The 24,886-nt window shown below is 43.4% G+C and overlaps 1 protein-coding gene across 2 annotated transcripts in view; it reads left to right on the forward strand.

The window, feature by feature from the left end:
- Positions 1 to 303: 303 nt before the first annotated feature.
- The window catches only part of LOC117512920 (kinesin heavy chain-like), a 74,043-nt gene continuing 49,460 nt past the window's right edge, over positions 304 to 24,886 (forward strand). For both annotated transcript variants that reach the window (XM_034173146.1, XM_034173147.1), the window contains exons 1-3: positions 304 to 804; positions 24,046 to 24,133; positions 24,216 to 24,289. In XM_034173146.1, coding sequence (XP_034029037.1) covers positions 676 to 804; positions 24,046 to 24,133; positions 24,216 to 24,289 — 291 coding nt within the window. In that variant the 5' untranslated portion in view covers positions 304 to 675. The remainder of the gene's footprint in view (positions 805 to 24,045; positions 24,134 to 24,215; positions 24,290 to 24,886) is intronic.

The raw sequence follows: 24,886 nt of genomic DNA on the forward strand, positions 1-24,886 counted from the left end.
CAAGTATCTTACCCTAAAATTACTTTGGTAAAAGTTAGTCTCCTTTAAAAATATTACTTGAGTAAAAGTCTTAAAGTATCTGACATTTACTGTACTTACGTACCAAAAGTAAATTTCTCAAGTAAAATGTACTTTAAGTAAAAGCATTGCATAAAAGTAAAATCTAAAAAGAGTGGGGAGTGAAACAGCAACACGAAAAGAAAGTCAGTGTGGTGCCCGGATAAACCAGGAGGGGACCTCAGCCCCTATAAAAGGCTGGAACACGTCAGGATGCTGATGCTGAGGCAGGATGCAGACCACGCCCTTTCTCGAGCCGCCGACAGGAGGCGCTGTGGCGATCAGCATCATCGTCATCAGCAGCAGCATCGTCACCTCACCGCCCTTCCTGCAGCATCTTCACCTTCAGCCAGCGCCGCACCCGAACCCCGAACCACCACCGACCCAGGACCCGGATCCACGGACACACACCGACCTGCCTCACCATCCGGCCTCTGGACGGTGCAGCGGCTCGTTTTGTTGTTTATTTTCTCTGTTTGATAAATTAGCGTCGTCACCGGAGAAAACGACGTCCATCTGCGCCAGAACCGGTCCCGGTGCGTCTCGGATCCGCCCGCCGTCGTCTCGTGTGTTTTTTTGGACTCAGGACGTCGTCAGTTCGAGTCTCTCCCCGTCGTCATGGCCGACCTTCCAGCCGAGTGCAACATTAAGGTTCTGTGTCGGTTCCGTCCGCTCAACCAGTCTGAGATCATCCGCGGGGATCAGTTCCTGCCCAAATTCCAAGGAGACGACACCGTCATCCTGGGGGTGAGTGACACGGGGCCCTCATCGATACGTCAGAGCTTGATAAACCGGAGATCAATCATCAATACATCAAAGATAAATCATCCATAAATCAGAGATCAATCATCAATACATCAAAGACAAATCATCCATAAATTAGCGATCAGTACATCAAAGATAAATCAGAGATAAATTATCAATACATCAAAGATACATCATCCATGAATTAGAGGTCAATACATGAAAGATAAATCAGAGATAAATCATCAATAAATCATCGGGTTTCATTCCAATTGGCAAAAAAAAAAAAAAAAAAAACTCCACAGATGTATGTGACTTAATAAAAAGGTAAAAACATTTATTGTTGTCATTTTGCAAAGATCTGCAGGTGCGGGTCCAGGATTCTGGGGGGGCTAATGATTATTTTCAAAATCATCCACTCTGCTATAAAATATCAAAACCCATTTAAAAGTTCTCGCTCTCTCTCTCTCTCTCTCTCTCTCTATATATATATACGAGGGCTGTCAATAAAGTAACGGTCCTTTTTATTTTTTTCAAAAACTATATGGATTTCATTCATATGTTTTTATGTCAGACATGCTTGAACCCTCGTGCGCATGCGTGAGTTTTTCCACGCCTGTCGGTGATGTCATTCGCCTGTGAGCACTCCTTGTGGGAGGAGTCGTCCAGCCCCTCGTCGGAATTCCTTTGTCTGAGAAGTTGCTGAGAGACTGGCGCTTTGTTTGATCAAAATTTTTTCTAAACCTGTGAGACACATCAAAGTGGACATGGTTCGAAAAATTAAGCTGGTTTTCAGTGAAAATTTTAACGGCTGATGAGAGATTTTGAGGTGATTCTGTCGCTTTAAGAACTTCCCACGGTGCGAGACGTCGCTCAGTGCTCTCAGCCGCCGTCGTCAGCCTGTTCAAGCTGAAAACCTCCACATTTCAGGTTCTATTGATCCAGGACGTTGTGAGAGAACAGAGAAGTTTCAGAAGAAGTCGGTTTCAGCATTTTATCCGGATATTCCACTGTTAAAGGAGATTTTTTTAATGAAAGACGTACGGACGGGTCCGCGCGTCGGGACGCAGCCGCCGCGACGCTCTGCCACTGGAAAAACACCTCTGTTGAAAGCCTTAAGGACAACTTGGAACATGTCCTGCCTGTTAAACAATTTCTCATATACTCCCTCCACTGAAAGCCATCAAAAGCCGCCTGGATTTTACAAATGGTTATCAACACAGAGGTGTTTTTCCTGTGCAGCCGCACCGCGTCGGCTGCGTCCCGACGCGCGGACCTGTCCGCACGTCTTTCATTAAAAAAATCTCCTTTAACAGTGGAATATCCGGATAAAATGCTGAAACCGACTTCTTCTGAAACTTCTCTGTTCTCTCACGACGTCCTGGATCAATAGAGCCTGAAATGTGGAGGTTTTCAGCTTGAACAGGCTGACGACGGCGGCTGAGAGCACTGAGCGACGTCTCGCACCGTGGGAAGTCCTTAAAGCGACAGAATCACCTCAAAATCTCTCATCAGCCGTTAAAATTTTCACTGAAAACCAGCTTAATTTTTCGAACCGTGTCCACTTCGATGAGCCTCACAGGTTTAGAAAAATTTTGATCAAACAACGCGCCAGTCTCTCAGCAACTTCTCAGACAAAGGAATTCCGACGAGGGACTGGACGACTCCTCCCACAAGGAGTGCTCACAGGCGAATGACGTCACCGACAGGCGTGGAAAAACTCACGCATGCGCACGAGGGTTCAAGCATGTCTGACGTAAAAACATATGAATGAAATCCATATAGTTTTTGAAAAAAATAAAAAGGACCTATACTTTATTGACAGACCTCGTATATATATATATATATATGTGTGTATATATATATATATATATATATATATATATATATATATATATATATATATATATGTGTATATATACACATATCAGACCGGGAGTGACATGTTTAGCCGCATGTTCTCCTTGAATTGCTGGCTGTCTGAGTGGTGTCCAAAAAATGAGGTGGGCTTCATAGATAATTGGCAAAGCTTCTGGGGAAAACCTGGTCTTGTTAGGAGAGACGGCATCCATCCCACTTTGGATGGAGCAGCTCTCATTTCTAGAAATCTGGCTAATTTTCTTAAATCCTCCAAACCGTGACTATCCAGGGTTGGGACCAGGAAGCAGAGTTGTAGTCTTACACACCTCTCTGCAGCTTCTCTCCCCCTGCCATCCCCTCATTACCCCATCCCCACAGAGACGGTGCCTGCTCTCAGACTACCAATAACCAGCAAAAATCTATTTAAGCATAAAAATTCAAAAAGAAAAAATAATATAGCACCTTCAACTGCACCACAGACTAAAACAGTTAAATGTGGTCTATTAAACATTAGGTCTCTCTCTTCTAAGTCCCTGTTGGTAAATTATATAATAATTGATCAACATATTGATTTATTCTGCCTAACAGAAACCTGGTTACAGCAGGATGAATATGTTAGTTTAAATGAGTCAACACCCCCGAGTCACACTAACTGTCAGAACGCTCGTAGCACGGGCCGGGGCGGTGGATTAGCAGCAATCTTCCATTCCAGCTTATTAATTAATCAAAAACCCAGACAGAGCTTTAATTCATTTGAAAGCTTGTCTCTTAGTCTTGTCCATCCAAATTGGAAGTCCCAAAAACCAGTTTTATTTGTTATTATCTATCGTCCACCTGGTCGTTACTGTGAGTTTCTCTGTGAATTTTCAGACCTTTTGTCTGACTTAGTGCTTAGCTCAGATAAGATAATTATAGTGGGCGATTTTAACATCCACACAGATGCTGAGAATGACAGCCTCAACACTGCATTTAATCTATTATTAGACTCTATTGGCTTTGCTCAAAAAGTAAATGAGTCCACCCACCACTTTAATCATATCTTAGATCTTGTTCTGACTTATGGTATGGAAATAGAAGACTTAACAGTATTCCCTGAAAACTCCCTTCTGTCTGATCATTTTTTAATAACATTTACATTTACTCTGATGGACTACCCAGCAGTAGGGAATAAGTTTCATTACACTAGAAGTCTTTCAGAAAGCGCTGTAACTAGGTTTAAGGATATGATTCCTTCTTTATGTTCTCTAATGCCATATAACAACACAGTGCAGAGTAGCTACCTAAACTCTGTAAGGGAGATAGAGTATCTCGTCAATAGTTTTACATCCTCATTGAAGACAACTTTGGATGCTGTAGCTCCTCTGAAAAAGAGAGCTTTAAATCAGAAGTGTCTGACTCCATGGTATAACTCTCAAACTCGTAGCTTAAAGCAGATAACCCGTAAGTTGGAGAGGAAATGGCGTCTCACTAATTTAGAAGATCTTCACTTAGCCTGGAAAAAGAGTCTGTTGCTCTATAAAAAAGCCCTCCGTAAAGCTAGGACATCTTTCTACTCATCACTAATTGAAGAAAATAAGAACAACCCCAGGTTTCTTTTCAGCACTGTAGCCAGGCTGACAAAGAGTCAGAGCTCTATTGAGCTGAGTATTCCATTAACTTTAACTAGTAATGACTTCATGACTTTCTTTGCTAACAAAATTTTAACTATTAGAGAAAAAATTACTCATAACCATCCCAAAGACGTATCGTTATCTTTGGCTGCTTTCAGTGATGCCGGTATTTGGTTAGACTCTTTCTCTCCGATTGTTCTGTCTGAGTTATTTTCATTAGTTACTTCATCCAAACCATCAACATGTTTATTAGACCCCATTCCTACCAGGCTGCTCAAGGAAGCCCTACCATTATTTAATGCTTCGATCTTAAATATGATCAATCTATCTTTGTTAGTTGGCTATGTACCACAGGCTTTTAAGGTGGCAGTAATTAAACCATTACTTAAAAAGCCATCACTTGACCCAGCTATCTTAGCTAATTATAGGCCAATCTCCAACCTTCCTTTTCTCTCAAAAATTCTTGAAAGGGTAGTTGTAAAACAGCTAACTGATCATCTGCAGAGGAATGGTCTATTTGAAGAGTTTCAGTCAGGTTTTAGAATTCATCATAGTACAGAAACAGCATTAGTGAAGGTTACAAATGATCTTCTTATGGCCTCGGACAGTGGACTCATCTCTGTGCTTGTTCTGTTAGACCTCAGTGCTGCTTTTGATACTGTTGACCATAAAATTTTATTACAGAGATTAGAGCATGCCATAGGTATTAAAGGCACTGCGCTGCGGTGGTTTGAATCATATTTGTCTAATAGATTACAATTTGTTCATGTAAATGGGGAATCTTCTTCACAGACTAAAGTTAATTATGGAGTTCCACAAGGTTCTGTGCTAGGACCAATTTTATTCACTTTATATATGCTTCCCTTAGGCAGTATTATTAGACGGTATTGCTTAAATTTTCATTGTTACGCAGATGATACCCAGCTTTATCTATCCATGAAGCCAGAGGACACACACCAATTAGCTAAACTGCAGGATTGTTTTACAGACATAAAGACATGGATGACCTCTAATTTCCTGCTTTTAAACTCAGATAAAACTGAAGTTATTGTACTTGGCCCCACAAATCTTAGAAACATGGTGTCTAACCAGATCCTTACTCTGGATGGCATTACCCTGACCTCTAGTAATACTGTGAGAAATCTTGGAGTCATTTTTGATCAGGATATGTCATTCAAAGCGCATATTAAACAAATATGTAGGACTGCTTTTTTGCATTTACGCAATATCTCTAAAATCAGAAAGGTCTTGTCTCAGAGTGATGCTGAAAAACTAATTCATGCATTTATTTCCTCTAGGCTGGACTATTGTAATTCATTATTATCAGGTTGTCCTAAAAGTTCCCTAAAAAGCCTTCAGTTAATTCAAAATGCTGCAGCTAGAGTGCTGACGGGGACTAGAAGGAGAGAGCATATCTCACCCATATTGGCCTCTCTTCATTGGCTTCCTGTTAATTCTAGAATAGAATTTAAAATTCTTCTTCTTACTTATAAGGTTTTGAATAATCAGGTCCCATCTTATCTTAGGGACCTCGTAGTACCATATCACCCCAATAGAGCGCTTCGCTCTCAGACTGCAGGCTTACTTGTAGTTCCTAGGGTTTGTAAGAGTAGAATGGGAGGCAGAGCCTTCAGCTTTCAGGCTCCTCTCCTGTGGAACCAGCTCCCAATTCAGATCAGGGAGACAGACACCCTCTCTACTTTTAAGATTAGGCTTAAAACTTTCCTTTTCGCTAAAGCTTATAGTTAGGGCTGGATCAGGTGACCCTGAACCATCCCTTAGTTATGCTGCTATAGACGTAGACTGCTGGGGGGTTCCCATGATGCACTGTTTCTTTCTCTTTTTGCTCTGTATGCACCACTCTGCATTTAATCATTAGTGATCGATCTCTGCTCCCCTCCACAGCATGTCTTTTTCCTGGTTCTCTCCCTCAGCCCCAACCAGTCCCAGCAGAAGACTGCCCCTCCCTGAGTCTGGTTCTGCTGGAGGTTTCTTCCTGTTAAAAGGGAGTTTTTCCTTCCCACTGTAGCCAAGTGCTTGCTCACAGGGGGTCGTTTTGACCGTTGGGGTTTTACATCATTATTGTATGGCCTTGCCTTACAATATAAAGCGCCTTGGGGCAACTGTTTGTTGTGATTTGGCGCTATATAAAAAAAAAATTGATTGATTGATTGATATATGTGTATATATATATATATATATATATATACAGGTCTGTTAGACAATAAACTGACCCTTTTATTTTTTTTAACTATATGGATTTGAATGACGTGCGATTCCACCAATCATGCTTGAACCCTTGTGTGCATGCATGAGTTTTTTCACGCGTGTCGGTGACGTCATTTCCCTGTGGGCAGGCCTTGAGTGAGATGTGGTCCCGCCCTCTCGGCTGAATTCCTTTGTTTCACACGCTGCTCGAGACGGCGCATGTTGCTTTATCAAAATTTTTTCTGGACCTGTGAGGAATATCCAAGTGGATACTATTTGAGAAATTAAGCTGGTTTTCGGTGAAAAGTTTAACGGCTGATGAGAGATTATGGGGTGTTTCTGTCGTTGTAAGGCCTTCCCACAGAGCGGGACGTCCTGCAGCGCTTCCAGGCGCCGTCGTCGGCCTGTTTCGAGTTGAAAACATCCTAATTTAAGGCTTAATTCACCCAAGACGTCGTGAGAGAACAGAGAAGATTCAGAAGAGGCCGGCATGAGGACTTTATGCGGACATTCCACTGTTTAAGGACATTTTTTAATGAAAGACGTGCACGCAAATTTGCCGAGTCGTTTCCGTGATGACTCGGCAAATCTGTGTGCGCCGCGACAGGAAAAACACCTCCGTGTTGAAAACCATTTGTAAAATTCAGGCGGCTTTTGATGGCTTTCAACAAGTGAGTAACTGAGAAATTGTTTAACAGCTTGGGCATGTTCCAACTTGCCTGTTAAAGTTTCCAACGGAGGTGTTTTTCCTGTCACGACCCCCCGCGGTCGGGTCCAGCCCGACATGCGACTCTGCCCACACGTTCTTTCATTACAAAATGTCCGTTAACAATGGAATGTCCAAATAAACTCCTCATGCCGACTTCTTCTGAAAGTTCTCTGTTCTCTGACGACTTCCTGGGTCAACAGAGCCTGAAATGTGGAAGTTTTCAACTTGAAACGGCGAGACGCTGCTGCCTCGAAACGCAGATCGCCGTCAGGCGCCGTGGGCCGTCCTTAAAGCGACACTTACAGACCAAAATCTCTCATCAGTTGTTAAACTTTTACCGAAAAGCAGCTGAATTTATCGAATGGTGTCCACTCAGTTGTGCCTTACAGCTTTGAAAAATTTTTTATCAAACAAAGCAGCAGTCTCTGAGCCATTCCTAAACAATGAAAAAACGACGAGAGGGTGGGTGACTCTTCACTCAAAGACTGCCCACAAGCGAATGACGTAACCGACAGGCGTGAAAAAACTCTCGCATGCCCACAAGGGTTCAAGCATGTCTGATGTAATCACACGTGATTCAAATCCATATGGTTTTTGAAAAAAATAATAAGGTCGGATACTTTTCTAATAGACCTCGTATATATAAGTCACACCTGATTATAAGTTTCTTGCAGGACCTCCCAAAGCAGTAAGTAACTTATAGACTGGAAGACATGATCATTTGGTTTGTGATCTTGAGATAAAAAGTGATGTCAACGTTTAAGACTGACGGATTCAGATCAATTTTATCTGATAAACTTTCAGTTTTATGTAACGTTCAAATAATCTCGCCACAGTGACATCTAGTGGTGATACATGTTTCATTTTGAAATATTTTTTATAAAAAGTGCTGTGAAGTTAAAACATTTTCCTGGTTCTGGTGTGTGATTCTAAACTCAGGTCTGAGGTGGATCTGCATGTTGAACTGGCACAAGTCTTACACCAGATACTCTTCTTTACACAACTCCACATTACATGGAGAAATGTGACGGGTGGGTTTTCCACAACGTCTGAGTCATTATTGTCCACTGAAAGAAGCTGAACATATCTCACTGTGTTCAACAATATCTTTTTAATGTCGGTAAATGGTAAATGGACTGCATTTATATAGCGCTTTTCCATCTGCATCAGACGCTCAAAGCACTTTACAATTATGCCTCACATTCACCCCGATATCAGGGTGCTACCATACAAGGCGCTCACTACACACCGGGAGCAATAGGGGATAAAAGACCTTGCCCAAGGGCCCTTAGTGATTTTCCAGTCAGACGGGGATTTGAACCCAGGATCTTCTGGTCTCAAGCCCAACACCTTAACCACTAGACCATCACCTCCCCAACATGATGTTGTCGGTGAATGAGTGAAATCCACTCAGCAGATCACCCAGCTGTGATGAATCACTGCTCAGTCTCAGTCTGTCTCAGTCTGTCACTGAACGAGCTGGTTCTGTGGGGTATACAGCCTTCTCCTACCGTGGTCCAACTCTTTGGAACAATCTTCCCGCTGTTATTAGGCAGTCTGACATGGTGGAGACTTTTAAATCAAGACTGAAGACCTACTTTTTTAGACTGTCTTATCATTAATTTAATTTGTTTTTGTGTTTGCTTTGTAATTTCTTTTTATTCTACTGTGTTTTATCTTTTTAGTGTGCTTTTCTTGCTTTTAATTTTGATTTAAAATTAATTTGTGTTGTTATGAATTGTGTGAAGCGCCTTGGGGCGACTTTGTCGTGAGTTGGCACTTTCTAAATTAATAAATTGAAATTGAATAGATTGGTCAGTTCCACTACAGTCCGGTGCAGAGGGTGAGAGGAGTTGTTCATGATGGATTTGAACTTGGTTAACACCCTCCTCTCAGCCACCTCCTCCAGAGAGTCCAGAGGACAGCCCAGGACAGAGCTAGACTTCCTGACCAGCTTGTTCAGTCTCTTTCTCTCTCGCTCTGTGCTGCCCGGGGCCCAACAAACGACAGCATAGAGGAGAGCTGAGGCTACAACAGAGTCATAGAAGGTCTTAATCAGAGGCCTGCTCACTCCAAAGGATCTCAGTCTCCTCAGGAGGTGGAGGCAACTCTGGCCTTTTTTGTACAGGGCGTCGGTGTTGTGAGTCCAGTCCAGTTCTGTTGAGGTGAACACCCAGGTATTTGAAACTGTCCACAGTCTTTATGTCCTCCCCCGGGATGTTCACCAAGTGGGTGAGGTGGTGGTTTCCTCCTGAAGTCGATCACCATCTCCTTTGTCTTACTGGTCAATCAATCAATCAATTTTATTTATATAGCGCCAAATCACAACAAACAGTTGCCCCAAGGTGCTTTATATTGTAAGGCAAAGCCATACAATAATTACGTAAAAACCCCAACGGTCAAAATGACCCCCTGTGAGCAAGCACTTGGCGACAGTGGGAAGGAAAAACTCCCTTTTAACAGGAAGAAACCTCCAGCAGAACCAGGCTCAGGGAGGGGCAGTCTTCTGCTGGGACTGGTTGGGGCTGAGGGAGAGAACCAGGAAAAAGACATGCTGTGGAGGGGAGCAGAGATCAATCACTAATGATTAAATGCAGAGTGGTGCATACAGAGCAAAAAGAGAAAGAAACACTCAGTGCATCATGGGAACCCCCCCAGGAGTCTAAGTCTATAGCAGCATAACTAAGGGATGGTTCAGGGTCACCTGATCCAGCCCTAACTATAAGCTTTAGCAAAAAGGAAAGTTTTAAGCCTAATCTTAAAAGTAGAGAGGGTGTCTGTCTCCCTGATCCGAATTGGGAGCTGGTTCCACAGGAGGGGAGCCTGAAAGCTGAAGGCTCTGCCTCCCATTCTACTCTTACAAACCCTAGGAACTACAAGTAAGCCTGCAGTCTGAGAGCGAAGCGCTCTATTGGGGTGATATGGTACTATGAGGTCCCTAAGATAAGATGGGACCTGATTATTCAAAACCTTATAAGTAAGAAGAAGAATTTTAAATTCTATTCTAGAATTAACAGGAAGCCAATGAAGAGAGGCCAATATGGGTGAGATATGCTCTCTCCTTCTAGTCCCCGTTAGTACTCTAGCTGCAGCATTTTGAATTAACTGAAGGCTTTTCAGGGAACTTTTAGGACAACCTGATAATAATGAATTACAATAGTCCAGTCTAGAGGAAATAAATGCATGAATTAGTTTTTCAGCATCACTCTGAGACAAGACCTTTCTAATTTTAGAGATATTGCGTAAATGCAAAAAAGCAGTCCTACATATTTGTTTAATATGCGCATTGAATGACATATCCTGATCAAAAATGACTCCAAGATTTCTCACAGTATTACTAGAGGTCAGGGTAATGCCATCCAGAGTAAGGATCTGGTTAGACACCATGTTTCTAAGATTTGTGGGGCCAAGTACAATAACTTCAGTTTTATCTGAGTTTAAAAGCAGGAAATTAGAGGTCATCCATGTCTTTATGTCTGTAAGACAATCCTGCAGTTTAGCTAATTGGTGTGTGTCCTCTGGCTTCATGGATAGATAAAGCTGGGTATCATCTGCGTAACAATGAAAATTTAAGCAATGCCGTCTAATAATACTGCCTAAGGGAAGCATGTATAAAGTGAATAAAATTGGTCCTAGCACAGAACCTTGTGGAACTCCATAATTAACCTTAGTCTGTGAAGAAGATTCCCCATTTACATGAACAAATTGTAATCTATTAGATAAATATGATTCAAACCACCGCAGCGCAGTGCTTTTAATACCTATGGCATGCTCTAATCTCTGTAATAAAATTTTATGGTCAACAGTATCAAAAGCAGCACTGAGGTCTAACAGAACAAGCACAGAGATGAGTCCACTGTCTGAGGCCATAAGAAGATCATTAGTAACCTTCACTAATGCTGTTTCTGTACTATGATGAATTCTAAAACCTGACTGAAACTCTTCAAATAGACCATTCCTCTGCAGATGATCAAGTTAGCTGTTTTACAACTACCCTTTCAAGAATTTTTGAGAGAAAAGGAAGGTTGGAGATTGGCCTATAATCAGCTAAGATAGCTGGGTCAAGTGATGGCTTTTTAAGTAATGGTTTAATTACTGCCACCTTAAAAGCCTGTGGTACATAGCCAACTAATAAAGATAGATTGATCATATTTAAGATCGAAGCATTAAATAATGGTAGGGCGTCCTTGAGCAGCCTGGTAGGAATGGGGTCTAATAGACATGTTGATGGTTTGGATGAAGTAACTAATGAAAATAACTCAGACAGAACAATCGGAGAGAAAGAGTCTAACCAAATACCGGCATCACTGAAAGCAGCCAAAGATAACGATATGTCTTTGGGGTTGAGTAATTTTTTCTCTAATAGTTAAAATTTTATTAGCAAAGAAAGTCATGAAGTCATTACTAGTTAAAGTTAAAGGAATACTCGGCTCAATAGAGCTCTGACTCTTTGTCAGCCTGGCTACAGTGCTGAAAAGAAACCTGGGGTTGTTCTTATTTTCTTCAATTAGTGATGAGTAGTAAGATGTCCTAGCTTTACGGAGGGCTTTTTTATAGAGCAACAGACTCTTTTTCCAGGCTAAGTGAAGATCTTCTAAATTAGTGAGACGCCATTTCCTCTCCAACTTACGGGTTATCTGCTTTAAGCTGCGAGTTTGTGAATTATACCACGAAGTCAGGCACTTCTGATTTAAGGCTCTCTTTTTCAGAGGAGCTACAGCATCCAAAGTTGTCTTCAGTGAGGATGTAAAACTATTGACGAGATACTCTATCTCACTCACAGAGTTTAGGTAGCTACTCTGCACTGTGTTGGTATATGGCATTAGAGAACATAAAGAAGGAATCATATCCTTAAACCTAGTTACAGCGCTTTCTGAAAGACTTCTAGTGTAATGAAACTTATTCCCCACTGCTGGGTAGTCCATCAGAGTAAATGTAAATGTTATTAAGAAATGATCAGACAGAAGGGAGTTTTCAGGGAATACTGTTAAGTCTTCAATTTCCATACCATAAGTCAGAACAAGATCTAAGATATGATTAAAGTGGTGGGTGGACTCATTTACATTTTGAGCAAAGCCAATTGAGTCTAATAATAGATTAAATGCAGAGTTGAGGCTGTCATTCTCAGCATCTGTGTGGATATTAAAATCGCCCACTATAATTATCTTATCTGAGCTAAGCACTAAGTCAGACAAAAGGTCTGAAAATTCACAGAGAAACTCACAGTAACGACCAGGTGGACGATAGATAATAACAAATAAAACTGGTTTTTGGGACTTCCAATTTGGATGGACAAGACTAAGAGTCAATCTTTCAAATGAATTAAAGCTCTGTCTGGGTTTTTGATTAATTAATAAGCTGGAATGGAAGATTGCTGCTAATCCTCCGCCTCGGACCGTGCTATGAGCATTCTGGCAGTTAGTGTGACTCGGGGGTGTTGACTCATTTAAACTAACATATTCATCCTGCTGTAACCAGGTTTCTGTAAGGCAGAATAAATCAATATGTTGATCAATTATTATATCATTTACCAACAGGGACTTAGAAGAGAGAGACCTAATGTTTAATAGACCACATTTAACTGTTTTAGTCTGTGGTGCAGTTGAAGGTGCTATATTATTTTTTCTTTTTGAATTTTTATGCTTAAATAGATTTTTGCTGGTTATTGGTGGTCTGGGAGCAGGCACCGTCTCTACGGGGATGGGGTAATGAGGGGATGGCAGGGGGAGAGAAGCTGCAGAGAGGTGTGTAAGACTACAACTCTGCTTCCTGGTCCCAACCCTTTTGCAAAGTTACACACCGATTCAATGTTAATTTTAGTGACCTCCGATTGGCGTAACCGGGTGTCATTACTGCCGACGTGAATTACAATCTTACCAAATTTACGCTTAGCCTTAGCCAGCAGTTTCAAATTTCCTTCAATGTCGCCTGCTCTGGCCCCCGGAAGACAATTGACTATGGTTGCTGATGTCGCTAACTTCACATTTCTCAAAACAGAGTCGCCAATAACCAGAGTTTGATCCTCGGTGGGTGTGTCGTTGAGTGGGGAAAAAGGGTTCGAAATGTGAACGGGTTGGCTGTGTACACGGGCTTCTGTTTAGAACTACGCTTCCTCCTCACAGTCACCCAGTGATACAATACAATACCGCAGTGAGAGCCAACCAACTGGTGTTGAGACACAAATGGTTGCGCTCACACCAGTCCACAAAGTCTGTGATGACTGACCGGTACTCCAGCTCGTTCCCCTCAGACGCACGACCCACAATGGTGGAGTCATCAGAGAACTTCTGGAGGTGGCAGCTGTCTGTGTTGTAGGTGAAGTCCAAGGTGTAGAGGGTGAAGAGGAAAGGCGAGACGACGGTGCCCTGGGGGGCCCCGGTGCTGCATCTTACCACCTCAGACTGACTGCCGTGCAGCCGCAGGTACTGCGGGCGGTCAGTGAGGTAGTCGATGGTCCAGGTGGCGAGATGTCCATCCACACCTGCGTCCTCCAGCTTTCCCCGCAGCAGCGCCGGTCTGATGGTGTTGAAAGCGCTGGAGAAATCAAAGAACATGACTCTCACAGTGCTCCCGCCGGTCTCCAGGTGGGTGAGTGCCTGCTGCAGTAGGTAGATGACAGCGTCATCTACCCCGATGTTGGGCCTGTAGGCGAACTGCAGTGGGTCCAGGGTGTCGCTCACCACGGTGCGGAGGTGAGACAGGACGAGCCGTTCCATGGTCTTCATGAGGTAGGAGGTCAGGGCAACTGGTCTGTAGTGGGCTGGTTCCTTGGCATGCGGTGTTTTGGGAACCGGGACCACACAGGAGGTCTTCCACAGGGTGGGGACCACCTCCAGTCTGAGGCTCATGTTGAAGATGTGGCTGAGGACCTCACAGAGCTCATCTGCACAGGTCCTCAGCAGCCTCGGGGGGATCCTATCAGGTCCTGCTGCTTTCCTCTGCTTCAGCCGCAGGAACTGGCCTCTCACCTCAGTCAGATTTACAATGAGGGGAGAGGGAGGGGCGAGCTGAGGTGTGAGCAGAGGTGGGCTGGTGCTGAATACAGTCCGGGGAGAGGAGGGACAAAGTCCGAGGTGCAGTGGAGGTGACCAGGGGGAAGAAGGTGGGGGGTCAGAGGGACTGGAGGGCTGGCTGCTGGAGACGTGTGGAGAGACAGGAGCAGGCGGGGGAGTGGGGGCAGGTGTGGAAGAGCCAAAACGGTTAAAGTAACTGTTTAGCTCCTCTGCAAACCGAGAATCTCCATCTGCAGTCCTGCTGGCACCCTGCCCAAATCTGGAGGCCATCTTGAGGCCTCTCCACACTGGAGCTCCTGTTGGACTCTACGCTGCTCCTCTCTGTCTCCCAAGTTGAAAGCCCTCTTCTTCTGGTTCATCAGGACCTTCAGCTCGGGGGTCACCCTCCGGGTTGGCACAGTGCTCTCCACACAGAAGTTCATGTAGCCAGTGACACACTGGGTCAGGCCGTTGATGTCTTCACCATAAGAGTTTTGAAACATGCTCCAGTCTGTGGTTCTGAAGCAGTCCCTCAGCCTCTCAGTGGCCTCTTCAGTCCAAAGTTTCACTGACCTTTTCTGCACTGGCTCTCGTCTCACCCTGGGTGTGTATTGGGGGAGCAGATAGACGAGATTGTGATCAGAGCATCCCAGCGGTGGAAGGGGGGTGGAGGTGTAGACATCCTCCACATTGGCGTAAAAGAGGTCCAGTATTCTATTGTCCCGGGTGTTACATGTGACGTACTGGGTGAACGTGGGGAGGGTGGCGGAGAGGGAGGCGTGGTTAAAGTCCCCGGTGATGAGGAGGAGGGCGCGGGGGTGTTGTGTCTGCAGCCGCGTGACTGTACTGTGAATCCGCTCACAGGCAGCGGCGCCGTCTGCAGAAGGAGGAATATACGCGCAGAGCTTAATCACACTTCCAAACTCCCATGGGAGATAGTACGGCCTTATGCTCACCGCGAGTAGCTCCACTTTCGAGGAGCAGATCTGATCCTTCACGTGAATATGAGCTGCGCTGCACCATCTCTCACTCACATAAACGGTGAGCCCCCCTCCTCTCTTTTTCCCGTACTCCGCCAGCGTCCTGTCCGCACGGATGAGTGTGAAGCCATCCATGTTGATTAAAGAGTCCAGTACATGTTCATCCAACCACGTCTCCATGAAGCACATGAGACTGCAGCCCTTATACAGCCTCTGGAAACGGGTTAGCGCTGATAGCTCCTCGGTCTTGTTGCGGAGAGATCTTACTTTCCCCATGACCACAGATGGAATATAAGTCCTTCTCCCCTTTGTCCGTCCACCCCTGCAGCCCCTCCGTTTCTTCAGAATGTCTGCAGGTACGTCCGGGTGCTCAGCATAGCGGGGATCCGGCCCACTGTACATTGAGTCTCTTAGTCCAAGCAGCTGATCCCGGCTATAAACAATGGGACGTCTGGAGCTGGAAACAAAGGGATTTCCCTGCGCTGCCTCAAATAGTGCCGACAGCAGCATGAAAATAATCATAAGAGTAACAAAAGTGGGTTTCCCATGTGCACACTTGCACAGGGTACCACCCACTGCAAATAAAGACAAATAAGCATCATTAAAAATAGCGAAAGTAGGAAAAGAGGGGGTAGAGCTGAAGTAACAGGCTGCTGCGTCGGCAGCGCCATCTTGAAGAAAAAAAAAATTCCCTTGAAAGTGTTTGAAACACAGAAATGTTTCAGAACATTGATTCAATTTCACCACCATGAAGCAGGTGTCAGTTTTTTTTATAGTAATATAATTAGTTTGTTGTTATTTTGAAAACTAAGCGTTGTTTTCCTAAAATGATTTATCTTATGTTGAGAAATCTGTGGGCAGCACGGTGGATTAGTGGTTAGCACTGACGCCTCACAGCATGAAGGTCATGGGTTCGATTCCACCTGTGTCCTTTCTGTGTGGAGTTTGCGTGTTCTCCCCGTGTTTGTGTGGGTTCCCTCCAGGTGCTCGGGCTTCCTCCCACGTCCAAAGACATGAAGGTTAGATGGAATGGAGACTTTAATCTGTCCGTAGGTGTGTGTGTGTGTGTGTGTGTGTGTGTGTGTGTCCCTGTGACAGACTGGCCTCACACCCTATGACTGCTAGGATAGGCTCCGCCCCCGTGATCTGATCTTGGATCGGCGGTTGAAGATGTGTGTTTGTGTGTGTGAGAGAGAGAAAATTCTGCCTGTTATTTACTCGTGCTTTTGCAAATAAATAAATAAAAAATCCATTATCTCTAGAGACTGAAGTCTGTTATCTCAGATAAGACAATAATTCATTTATCATGAAAAAAACAGCACTGAAAATAATTTATGATAATTTATTATTGTTATACTTCTTCTTTCGGCTGTTCCCATTAGGGGGTGCCACAGCAGATCAGTCCTTTCCATCTCACCCTGTCCTCTGTATCTTCCTCTGTCTCACCAACCACCTGCATGTCCTCCCTCAGCACATCCATAAGCCTCCTTTGTCCTCCCTCTTCTCCTCCTGCCTGGTGGCTCCATCCTCAGCATCCTTTTCCCTATATACCCTGGGTCCCTCCTCTGCACATGTCCAAACCATCTCAATCTCGCCTCTCTGACTTTGTCTCCAAACCGTCCCACCTGAGCTGTCCCTCTGATATGTTCATTCCTAATCCTGTCCATCCTCGTCACTCCCAAAGAGAATCTCAACATCTTCAGCTCTGCCTCCTGTCTTTTTGTTAGTGCCACCGTCTCAAAGCCGTCCAACATAGCTGGTCTCACTACTGTCTTGTTGACTTTCTCCTTCACTCTTGCTGATGTTTTTCCGTCACAAATCACTCCTTCCACCTTTCTCCACCCACTCCACCCTGCCTGCACTCTCTTCTTCACCTCTCTACCACACTCTCCATTACTTTGGACAGTTGACCCCAAATATTTAAACTCATCTACTTTCACCACTTGTACTCCTTGTACCTGCACTATTCTACTGGGCTCCCTCTTATTCACACACATATACTCAGTCTTGCTCCTAAATGGTAAATGGACTGCATTTATATAGCGTTTTTCCATCTGCATCAGACGCTCAAAGCGCTTTACAATAATGCCTCACATTCACCTCGATGTCAAGGTGCTGCCATACAAGGTACTCACTACAAACCGGGAGCAACTAGGGGATTAAAGACCTTGTCCAGGGGCCCTTAGTGATTTTCCGGTCAGGCCAGGATTTGAAACAAGGATCCTCTGGTCTCATGCCCAACGCTTAACCACTAGACCATCACCTCATGCTGTGGATGATCAACTTTATGCCTCTGTAGTTACTGCAGCTCTGCAGATCACCATTGTTCTTAAAAACAGGAACCAGCACACTTTGTCTCCACTCCTCAGACATCCTCTCACTTTCCAAGATTTTGTTAAACAATCTGGTTAGAAACTCCACTGTCATCTCTCCCAGACATTTCCATGGCTCCACTGGAATGTCATCTGGACCAACTGCCTTTCCACTCTTCGTCCTTTTCATATTTTCAATTCAGTTTTTTGAACTTATAGAGCACCAAATCACGACAGCGTCACCTCATGGCGCTTCACAGAAAACAACAACAAATTAAACCAAAAGATCAAAGAGCGTAATTAAAAGATTAAAAGTATTATAAAAAGTAAAAAGAATAAAAAGCATCGTAAAACAATATGTTAATCATATAAAATAGAAAACAAATGCATCTTCAATCGCGACTTAAAAGTTTCAACAGAGTCCGACTGCCTCACTAATGCAGGGAGATAATTCCACAGGACCGGGGCACGATAAGAGAAGCCTCTATTTCCCACAGACTTTATATTCACCCTAGGGACACAAAGTAGTCCTGCACCTTGAGAACCCAAAGCCCGGGCCGGTACGTAAGGTTTAAGTAGATCAGTGAAATAGGATGGTGCCAGTCCTTGAACAATTTTATAGGTTAGAGCAGAAGCTTAAAATCTGATCTCACTGGGACAGGAAGCCAGTGAAGTGATGCCAAAATGGATGTAATGTGGTCAAACTTTGTGCTTCTTGTCAAAAGTCTGGCAACAGCATGTTGAACCAACTGGAGAGCCCTAATGTTGGACTGCAGTAAACCAGAAAACAGAACATTGCAGTAGTCCAATCTAGAAGAGACAAATGCATGAATCAGGGTCTTAGCATCAGCCATAGACAGGATGGGACAAATCTTTGCTATGTTTCGCAGGTGGAAGAAAGCAGTCCTCATAATATCTCTAATGTGGAGGTCAAAGGACAATGTAGGATCAAAAATTACCCCAAGAATTCTCACTTTGTCAGTGTGATATACGACACATGAGCCTAGGCTAAGTGTTAACTGGTCAAATTGATGCCGATATCTTGCTCGACCAAGAACCATCATGTCAGTCTTATCAGAATTTAAAAGTAGGAAGCTACTAGTCATCCAGCTTCTTACTGATGCAAGGCAGTCTTCTTAGGATTTTTGAGTGAGATTATCAGCAGTTATCAGCATGTACAATTGAGTATCATTAACATAGCAATGAAAGGTAATCCCAAAACGCCGCAGTTTATGCCCAAGAGGTGCTATATAAAGGGAGAAAAGCAGGGGGCTTAAGACAGATCCCTGCGGAACCCCAAATTTCATGTCACTATGGTTAGAGGTAGTGTTACTGTACAAAAAACAGTGAGAACAACTGGTCAGGTATGACGTCAACCATGCAAGGGCACTCCCAGTAATACCAAAATGATTCTCCAGTATTTCGAGTAGAATATGATGATCCACGGTATCAAATGCAGCACTGAGATCTAACAGCATCAGAACCATAGTAGTGTCTGAAACCATTGCAAACAGAAGATCATTCACCACTTTAGTGAGTGCTGTCTCTGTGGAATGATATTTTTTAAAAGCAGACTGCAGTGGCTCAGACAGATTATTCTCAGTCAGGTGGTCCACGAGCTGCCGTGAAAGCACTTTTTCCAGAATTTTAGAGCAAACTTATACATATCGGCCTGTAGTTTTTCAATACACTAGGGTCAAGGTTAGATTTCTTAAGTAATGGTTTTATCACTGCAGATCTGAAACATTTAGGAACAGATCCAGAAGTTAATGAGAGATTAATAATTTCCACCACAGTTAGCCCAAGTGTGGGCCACAGGTCCTTAAACAGTTTTTTTTATTCATAGCTTAAACATTTTTCATTTCATTCACAGCTGCCCTCACTTCATTCTTACTTATCCCTCTCTCCACATCATCCAGCCTTTTCTCTCTCTCATTTTCTTCATTCATCAGCTCCTCAAAATATTCCCTCCACCTTCACAACACACTTTCCTCATGTCAGCACATTATCGTCTGTATCTTTTACCACCCTAACCTGCTGCACATCCTTTCCAGATCTGTCCCTTATTGTTATTAATATACTCATACACTCACACACTCATCTTCAACCGCTTAGTCCAATTAAGGGTCACGGGGGGCTGGAGCCTATAGCAGCAATCAGAGTGCATGGTGGGGTTCAGTCTGGACCAGACACCAGTCTGTCTGGGGGTTGGTAAGATTAGACCTTACTTGTGTGAAGCGCCTTGAGGCAACTTTGTTGTGATTTGGCGCTAAATAAATGAAAATAAATTGAAAATTGACACAGGGTCAGATACAGACAAACAAACAAACATATTCAGACCTACTGACAATTTAAAGTTTCCAGTCAACCTAACCTGCATGTCTCTGGATATGAGAGGAAGCTGGAGCTCCTGGAGGAAACCCACACAAACATGGGGGGGGGGGGGGGTGGACATGTAAACTCCACACAGAAAGGCTACAGGTTGGAATTGAACCCATGACCTTCTCGCAGTGAGGCAACAGTGCTAACCACTAATCCACCGTGCTGCCTGTTATTATTATTATTATTATTAAGAACAAAAAATGGCAGTTATATTTCCCATTTGGTTACATATGTTTTGCTTTTTTTGTGCTGATTTTCTTTACCTAACAGTAAAATAAAATAAGCATGTTAATTTTTTGTCACTTCAAAGCAAGTTTAAGGTTAAAAATGTCACATTGATCTTAAAACTCTTGGAGTTTGATGTACACAGCAATTTATTTTACAGTCTGTGTGTACAAAAGGTATTGTAGCCACAGGAAATGTGTTTAAAAAAGAAAAATAGTTCAAATGACCTTTGACCTTCTGGTTGCAAAATCAATAGAGCTTAATCCTCAATCAATAGAGACATCGGGTGAGTTGGACCCTAACCCCGCCCCAGACCTGATTAAGAGATTGTCAAAAATGAGGATTATTTTTCCACTGATTCCATGAAAATTACTCATCAATTACGCACAAAAATGACAAATAGGAGTCCAGTTTATTCTTAACATTTTTTTAAATTTATTCACATAAATTAAATATGAGATTTTACATCAGAATTCATGATATGATTGTGTTGTGAAGTTCTGTTAATGACCCTGTTTGTTTGTTTGTTTGTTTGTTTGTTTGTGAACAGCCTGTAACTCTCAGTTTTTCATATATAATTCTGAAATTTTTACTTACAATTCATATCCTGAATGGCAAGAACTGATTCAATTTTCAAGGTCATAAGGGCAAAGTCAGGAAAAATCTTGAACGACTGGAAAAATCCTTATCCTTTAACATTGAATGAAATTTCAAAATTCATAATTCTGTCAAAAAAGATCAAATTTCTTTCATATGTGAGAGCATTCTCCTTTATCAACTCACAAAGTTTGATCTGATCCAGATTATGGATTTAGTAAATATTTGATTTTAACATTAAAAAGCCCTTTTGATCTATATTTTGTATTATGTTGTATCTTATGAAAACTCACTTCTAACAGGACTTTTACCTTGAAATTTTTTTTCCAGTGTAAAAATTTGTAGAATTGGAAGCTAGTGTTGGCGGAGGTTTGTGTCGTATGAGTGCGGTGCTCTGTTTGTTTGTGTGTTTAGTATTTCAGTCCCCTGGTATAAGACATGCAGATGTCATAGAGACAAGGACAGTTTGAACTGTTTGTGCTGTTTGTTTCCTTTAACCATCATGGAAAGCGATAGTCCAATCAGAAACTGATCTCTCAATGTGCCTCAGGAAAGGATCAGTAATCACATGACCGACTCTCTGACCTGCATTCTCTGGCCACGCCCCCCGTGGCACTCTGCCTTGTCCTTCCCATCACTGAGTGATGACTCTGTGTCTTAATGAGATTTCAGTTCTCTTTCTCACCAGTGCATCATGTAGACATCATGCTTGTTGATTAGATCATCTTCATCCGTCCATTTTCTCTACCCACTGACTCCTGTCAAGGGTCATGGGGGTGGAGCCTATCCCAGCAGTCACAGGGCGTGAGGCGGGTTCACCCTGGATTGGATGCCAGTCTGTCACGGGGTCTCACACACACACACACACACACACACACACACACACACACACACACACACACACACACACACACACACACACACACACACACACACGCACATGCACACGCACACACACACGCACACCTACAGACAATTTAAAGTTTCCAGTCCATCCAACCTGCATATCTTTGGATGTGGGAGGAAGCCGGAGCCTCTGGAGGAATCCGCACAAACACAGGTAGAACATGCAAACTCCACACAGAAAGACCACAGGTGGGAATCAAACCCATGACCTTCTTGCTGTGAGGCAACAGTGCTAACCACTAATCCACCGTGCTGCTGATGAGATGATTTATTTTAGGCCCCATAAAAAAATTAGTTTATCATCCTTGACATCAGAAAACGTGATGAGGGAGGGTGGATTAAAAAAAATTCTTAGAAACACAGAACAATTGATTCAGTCGCACAACATCACTTCCAGTTTGCTTCTGGTTTGTCAATCAGCCGGCAGCGAGATTTTTTTCGTAGGAGACTTCTGGCATTAGGTGCATTTCTCAACCAATCAGCAAGTCAGAACTCATTAATGCATTAAAAAGGGGTGGAGCATGTGCGGCTCTACATGTGACTGAAGACACCCGAACACGCCTCTCTATGGAGTTTGAACCACCTAACCTGGGTTCATAATACTCCAATCTAGAGCACCGTGCTCGTACAGCACAAACGTGCTCACGTTTGGCCATCAGCAAGACAACCTGCACTCACGGGTGATACTAAACCATTCTCAGACCCACCGACCAAACACTGACAACAAGAGGCAAGATCCAGGCCATCCAGATGTGCTGCGGCGCTCTGATCGCTTCCTCCATCTTTTATGATGAAATAATGCTGAATTCATGTGGAAATGATTGTTGTGCAAAAGCTTCAGATATCTGTGGCTGAGACAGATGATGACTGGAGGCAGTTTGAAGCAGAAACAAAGCAATAATCAGTGAACTGCGGCTGATGACGCATGTGCAGTGACCGATTTTTAGGGGAGACTGACCAGATGAGGGGATCGATCAGACCGTGACACCTGTTCTTGCACAAGCTGTACCCCGTCAATGAAATTTGCAAAAAAAAAAAAGATAAAAAGATGCAGGCTGATTTCAGGATGGGGATGGTAAACTAATGTTTTTATGAGGCCTTAGGGATTTACTTTGAAATTAAATCTGTGATTCTAGATTTGTTTCTAACCTTGAATGTGTATCTCTGCTTACAAACTGATTTTAGGTGAATAAAATGTTATGATTGTTTATGGAGAATATTTTCAGGTAAATATGTTTGGGTTTTTTTGGCCCGTCATACTAGTTTGTCTGTCTGTCTCACTGGACATTTTCTTGTTTGCTGTTGTGTAGTCATTCACATGGTAGCCACTTAATTCTGATACCCTAGGTATACACTTGCCAGTGGGGGGGGAGCTGTCTATCTACGTTTTTGGGTTTACTGCATATATTTACATGTTAATGAGGATGACCTGGGTTTTTTTTTTGATTGTCATCAGTCACTAACAACACAAGATTGTCACTTAATACTTACACCATAGGTGCACCCTGGGGAGTAGATGAGCTGACCACTGACCAAATCTGTTTCAGAAGACCATAACAGGTCAAATCAAATCAAATCAAATAAATTTTATTTATATAGCGCCAAATCACAACAAAAAGTTGCCCCAAGGCGCTACCAGAGAAGGATTTTCTGGGAAAAAAGTATTGCTACAGTTTGTTAGAAGGCACATGAGAGACTTGAGTCAGGGTTTGATGAGGAGCTCCTCCTTCATGCTGCAGCTGTGACAAACAAAAGTTACACACAGACAACGAAGCCTGAAAGGTCTTCAGAGGTCTTCAGTTGGTGGCTTCCCTCAGCACTCAGGCACCTAGGCTCTCTGCACAGACTCGGTTTGTGTTTCATAATGACGGCTGTGAACGAGGTCACACATTCAACCCCTCTGGAATGTTCATGTGTCCATCACCTGACAACAAGCCTCACTGTCCACGTCCTTGTGGGTGAGACAGTATTTCTATCGTTGTGGGTTTTGGTGGTCGGTGCAGATCCAGAGATGGGATGCGTCGCTCGGATTCTGATGACGTCACTGATCCTTGACCGCAAATGAAGCTGATTGGGCCATTCGTGCCTGTGTTTGTCTGTCTGAATGTGTCCCTGTGATGGACTGGCGTCCTGTCCAGGTACAACTCTGCCTCTCGCCCTGTGACTGCTGGGATAGGCTCCACCCCTGTCACCCTTAACTGCAGTAAGCAGGTGTAGAACAGAAGATGGTTGATTGGGCCGTTCGTGTTTTATTATCAGAACTTTAACTTTATCTCACTGGGATTGAAAAAATAAAACTGTTTAAGAAGAATCTTCTCACCAAAAGAGAGAAAAATGACATGAATTTATCCAGATTTATGATATAAAATCTGTCCTGATGTTTGACGTCCTTGAATGTCGACACACAGACCAAACCCTTTGATTTGTCCTGTTCCAACTCTTTGTGTGTCCTCCTCTCTTCAGGGGAAGTCGTACGTGTTCGACCGAGTGTTTCCAACCAACACCACCCAGGAGCAGGTCTACAACACCAGCGCCAAGCAGATCGTCAAAGGTACCAACCTCCGCCACCCTGCTTCCACCCAACGTGACGTCCTCTGAGTCTGTCCTCTGAGTCTGTCCTCTTTGTCTTGTAGATGTGCTGAGTGGATACAATGGAACCATCTTTGCATATGGACAAACGTCCTCCGGGAAGACGCACACCATGGAGGTAAAACACTCAACACTCACAGCACCCAGGATCCAGTCAGTCCGATCAGCACCACCAGAACCTGTGACCCAAAACACAGCAAGCGTTCACACAATCACTGTGATCAGTTTCAGGACATTTTGGACCTTATTTGTGGTATTTTGAAGTAATTGTTTATCTCGAAGGGACATTCACACACACACACACACACACACACACACACACACACACACACACACACACACACACACACACACACACATACACACACACACACACACACACACACACACACACACACACACACACACCCCTACTGTGTGTGTGTGTATATATATATATATATATATATATATATACAACCCCTGGCAAAAATTATGGAATCACCGGCCTCGGAGGATGTTCATTCAGTTGTTTAATTTTGTAGAAAAAAAGCAGATCACAGACATGACACAAAACTAAAGTCATTTCAAATGGCAACTTTCTGGCTTTAAGAAACACTATAAGAAATCAAGAAAAAAAGATTGTGGCAGTCAGTAACGGTTACTTTTTTAGACCAAGCTGAGGAAAAAATATGGAATCACTCAATTCTGAGGAAAGAATTATGGAATCACCCTG

This window comes from Thalassophryne amazonica, chromosome 6 (assembly GCF_902500255.1).
Source record: "Thalassophryne amazonica chromosome 6, fThaAma1.1, whole genome shotgun sequence".
NCBI classification, from domain to species: Eukaryota; Metazoa; Chordata; class Actinopteri; order Batrachoidiformes; family Batrachoididae; genus Thalassophryne; species Thalassophryne amazonica.